Source organism: Morone saxatilis, unplaced genomic scaffold (assembly GCF_004916995.1).
Source record: "Morone saxatilis isolate NCDOM2014 unplaced genomic scaffold, NCSU_SB_2.0 Contig19, whole genome shotgun sequence".
Lineage (NCBI taxonomy): Eukaryota > Metazoa > Chordata > Actinopteri > Moronidae > Morone > Morone saxatilis.
The window spans coordinates 780,864-785,874 of record NW_023339751.1 but is presented as its reverse complement, the minus strand read 5'-3'; the positions used below and the strand labels follow the sequence as shown (position 1 = coordinate 785,874).

Genomic DNA, 5,011 nt, shown 5'->3' with positions numbered 1-5,011 from the left:
TGAGTAGGCAGATAGATAGATAGATAGATAGATAGATAGATAGATAGATAGATAGATAGATACTTTGTTTATCCCGAGGGAAATTCAAGTTCAATAGATGAACATTAGACCACAGACTCCCAGTTTTTGAGGGCTTTGTCTATTTTTTTATTTTTAGGTTTGAAGATGATAACGATCCCTTATTGTTCTGACTTCCAACAAATGTGATAAAAGTTCAAATACTCTGAACACAGCTGGCTCTTGATAGAGATCAAGAGCCAGTGTTTGGTTTGTCCACTCTGGGCTTCTGTAGAAACATGCTGGTTAAACATGGCCTCTGTAGATAAAAACGTCTTATTCTAAAGCAACAAAAACACAATGATTCTTATTTCCAGATGTTTATCCACTAATGAAAACATACCGATGAATATTATGTTCAATTTCTGCCGATAGATCCTCCTCAATGTGACACACTGGACCTTTAAGAGAACTGTTTCACTTTATGAAACCCGCAGCGTCTTTCGCCTGCAGTCATACTAGAATCAGTTGGCACCGATCGAGCAACAGGTGGCTGCCAGACTGCTGCCAAAAGAGTTGCTAGTTACAACATTACTGAGAATCAGCAGCTAGTAAAGCAAAAAAAACATTTGATTTCAAATGTGATATCTTATCGCTCCGTATCACAGTGTATGTTTGTAGCCAGACAGACACCTCCGCTGTATGTTAACCTGTAACATACATACAGTGTGTGTGTAAGTGTGAGAGCAGCGAGGCTGCGACTCGATGTGCGTACGTGCTGACAGGTGTTTATCCTCTGCGACAGGTGCGTCTGCTGATGGTAAGTCGGATGGCCAAACCGGAGGAGGTACTGGTGGTGGAGAATGACCAGGGCGAGGTGGTCAGAGAGTTCATGAAGGACACGGATTCCATCAACCTCTACAAGAACATGAGGGAAACCCTTGGTATGATTCAGTAACAGAAGCAGCAGAGCTTTTCTTGTTTTTTTTATTGATCACAACTACAGAGAGTGAGCATGGCGTCTAATTCGTGCATCCATCCAGTAACTTTTCCACTGATAACACCGCTTCCTGCATACTCAGGATTACTGTAATATTTAAACACTGTGGGACAGTCTGGCTCAGTTTCTGTGTGCAGTTTGCATGTTGTCGCCTTGTGTCTGCGTGGATTTCCTCCCACAGTCCAAAGACATACAGGTTAGAATGATTGGAAACTTATTATTTTAAACTAAAAATTAAGGACAACATGGTGGTGTGTGTACATTAAAGATGGAGCTGGAGTACGATAGTCTGAAGTAATTTTATTTATTTATATTGGACATTTTGACCTGACTTACTTTTGCATAAATTATGTATAATAAATAAATGTTAAGTTTGTTTCGTAAAAAGGGAAACAAATTCGTTTGATTACTAAGCTGGGATCTGGTCTTGTTTTTATCTGTATATTTATAATTCGGGCTTTAATTAAAGCAAAAGGTATGTCCGATTAATCGATAGAATACTAGATTACCAAAATATTCGATAGCTGCAGCTCTAGTTTATACTCTTGATGACGACGGTTATATTGGCTCATAAAATAAAAGCTGTAAAGTACCAACTGCTGGTAAAAGTGATGGATCTATTGATCAGTGTCAACACAGTGGCACTCACTCACAGTAGAGCTGCTTCCCTGCACATTGTGCACTTGCTGATAATCCAAACCTGCATCCCGCAGTGTACCTGACTCACCTGGACTACGCGGACACAGAACGCATTATGACGGAGAAGCTCCACAACCAGGTGAACGGTACCGAGTGGTCCTGGAAGAACCTCAACACGTTGTGCTGGGCCATCGGATCTATCAGCGGGGCCATGCACGAGGAGGACGAGAAGAGGTTCCTGGTCACCGTCATAAAGGTATGAAAACACACTGAACTCAGGACGAAGATGATACTTCTACCGAACTCTTACAGGCTTTTGAAAATGTTCAAATAATATGATTCAGATGATTCAGTGCTCCGTGTACCGAGGCTGAGTCCTTGCTGCAGTGACCTGTGGCCCATTTTACAATCTTAACAGGGTTTCCACGTGTTCTGGAAATTTAGAGACTACGTTTCCAGTCACGGAAACACATGGAAATGAATTAAAATGACTAAATATCCTGAAAATAATCTGTGTGGAAAAATCCCGTCAAGGGAGTGTCCCTTAGATGATGACCACCTATACCCTGGAAAATGTCCTGGAATGTGATTTCTTAAAACGAGGGAACCCTGCTTGAGCTGTCGTATCTAACAGCTAAAGGATTTACAGTTTATTGTATGAAACACTGAACACTGACCCCACGTTAATGTGTCTGATTGTGGAAAACCTTCTGTTTGTCTCAGGATCTGCTGGGTCTGTGCGAGCAGAAGAGAGGAAAGGACAACAAGGCCATCATCGCCTCCAACATCATGTATATTGTTGGCCAGTATCCACGCTTTCTCCGAGCCCACTGGAAGTTCCTCAAAACGGTGGTCAACAAACTGTTTGAGTTCATGCACGGTGAGAGATGTGTTCGATTTAAACTTGGATTCGTTTTGTTTTGTGAAGATGTAACTCAGTGTCTCCCTCCACGTCCCTCCTTCATCAGAGACCCACGATGGTGTTCAGGACATGGCGTGTGACACCTTCATCAAGATCGCCCAGAAGTGCCGGCGCCACTTCATCCAGGTGCAGGTGGGAGAGGTGATGCCCTTCATCGACGAGATCCTCAACAACATCAACACTATCATCTGTGACCTTCAACCTCAGCAGGTCAGCGGATGGATGTTATTACAGAGAGACAGTTCTGTTCACTCTTCCTCCTGCATACTAACACATTGTCCCGTCTGCGTCCAGGTGCACACGTTCTATGAGGCAGTAGGTTATATGATCGGGGCCCAGACGGACCAGGCTGTTCAAGAGCACCTGATAGAAAAATACATGCTGCTCCCCAATCAGGTGTGGGACAGCATCATCCAGCAGGCCACCAAGGTGAGACGCCAACATACTGAAACATGTTAAATATGCAAACAAAGAGCAGTGAGTTCATCTCTGATCTTCCTGCGGCTGCCTCAGAACGTGGACATCTTAAAGGACCCTGAGACTGTGAAACAGCTGGGCAGCATCCTGAAGACCAACGTCCGAGCCTGTAAGGCCGTGGGTCACCCCTTCGTCATCCAGCTGGGACGGATTTACCTGGACATGCTCAACGTCTACAAGTGCCTCAGCGAGAACATCTCTGCTGCCATTCAGACAAATGGTAAGGGAGGTGTGTGTGTTTGTGATCTTAACATTTACATTCATCTTATTGTTGTTCGCACCACAATGTCACATGAGTTGTCCCACACGTCCTGGAAAACCTGGAAATTTAGAGACTAGAAACGGACCTGCAGCAATCTTTTTTACGTCTAATGAACCGGAGACACTTCATCGTTAAACGGAGCCATAAGACTGGAGTTACAGTCAGTGTGAGGCCTACCAACACATTATATGACTGTTTGTGCTGTTAAAAAGAGTGGGAACCTGCCTTGTGTTTCTAGGACAGTTGTGTTAATAGTGGAAGTGCTGAGGCCTAACGTAAAGTGTTTGCTGTTCTTGCATTAGTGGAGGACTTGTTTTGGTTGTCCGATCTCTACGCTGCAGGGACTGTCGCTTCATTGTGGTGTAGGCATGCAGCTCTTTGTGTGAATCCAGCAAGGCCTCAGTGTGTTGCCAGGTTTAAAAAACACCCCGATGCTTTCATCACCGTGTCAATAGTTTGAGAGAGAGCTTGTAAAACACAAACTATGGGTTTGTCCTGCAGTTGTTTACAGAAGCATTTCACTATGAAGTCATTCAGTTGTGGGATTTTGTCTGCAGGCCAGTAAGAACAACCCTTTTTTTCCTTGCATGCGCCTGTTTTGGTGACTCACCTCTTTCTGCAGTTAAATGGGAGGAGTGGTGCCGTCTGAGCTCTGTCAGTAATGGTCAAGTATCAAGGACTTTTTTACCTGAGTCGACCAGGAAAGAAATAGCGATCTGTGCAGGAGGAGCAGATCCTCGTGACTCCGCTTGACTGGATCTATATTTTTATAGAAGAAGACACAAAGAATCAGACTGACGCAATAAAGTGAAAGCAGACGGCACCTGTAAAGAAACAGGAACAAGGTTGTTGCCCTGACAGTCTCACATGTCCGTGCCCTGTAGCAGAACTCTTACTGACATCCTCACATACAAAAGTGTGACAGTATTCTCTGCATGTAGTCGATCTGCGTCTTTAACTGCGTCTCCTCTTTGTGTTGCAGGTGAGATGGTGACGAAGCAGCCCTTGATCCGGAGCATGAGGACGGTGAAACGAGAGACACTGAAGCTGATCTCCGGCTGGGTCAGCCGATCAAACGACCCGCAGATGGTGAGAAATGTGGAGGCACAACGCTGCTGGAGATTGAGTTTCCCCAACTGTGGCTGTATTCTGGGGTTTAAATCTAAATACAATTGTATACACACCGCCTCAGAACATATCACAGCTCACACAGGAGGCAGCTTCATTCCTAATGAGATGTTTTGAGGTTCTGTACCAGACAAACATGTTTTCTTAAATGTGGAGAACAAGATTTGTAGACCGAAGTATCTCTGCAGAACTTCAGTCCTTCAAATTAAAGCTGTTTTTTTATCACAGAATTGAAAGCTTTTATCCCCAAAAAATTGGCAGGCCTTCTTGCCTAAATTTGAAATATTGCAGCAGTATACACTATCCATGCATGTTCTGGGGACCAGTGGTATATTTCAGTATACTTTAATAAAAACCTTCACGTGGCGGTGAGCGAGCAGCAGGGATATTTTTACTGTCCTCAGGAGATTCTACACACTGTGGCAATCAATGAAACGGTAGAACAGAAGTAGAACTAATCCAGTCGGTATTTTTAGATCAAACACAAAGATTTCATTTCCTCGCGGCAGACTTTACCCTCAGCTGGTTTTATCTGCGTAACAATGAATATTCATAGTGTGTCTGTGCAGGCGAGGACCGTCAGAGT

General features: G+C 44.0%; 1 protein-coding gene across 1 annotated transcript in view; it reads left to right on the top strand.

Annotated features, from left to right (window-relative positions):
• xpo1b (exportin 1 (CRM1 homolog, yeast) b) overlaps window positions 1-5,011 on the top strand; it is a gene marked incomplete at its 3' end in the record, with an annotated part of 23,494 nt that overhangs the window by 14,137 nt on the left and 4,346 nt on the right. Inside the window, 7 exon segments of the mRNA XM_035664223.1 lie at window positions 803-941; window positions 1,711-1,892; window positions 2,360-2,516; window positions 2,605-2,768; window positions 2,853-2,987; window positions 3,072-3,255; window positions 4,280-4,386. Coding sequence (XP_035520116.1) covers window positions 803-941; window positions 1,711-1,892; window positions 2,360-2,516; window positions 2,605-2,768; window positions 2,853-2,987; window positions 3,072-3,255; window positions 4,280-4,386 — 1,068 coding nt within the window.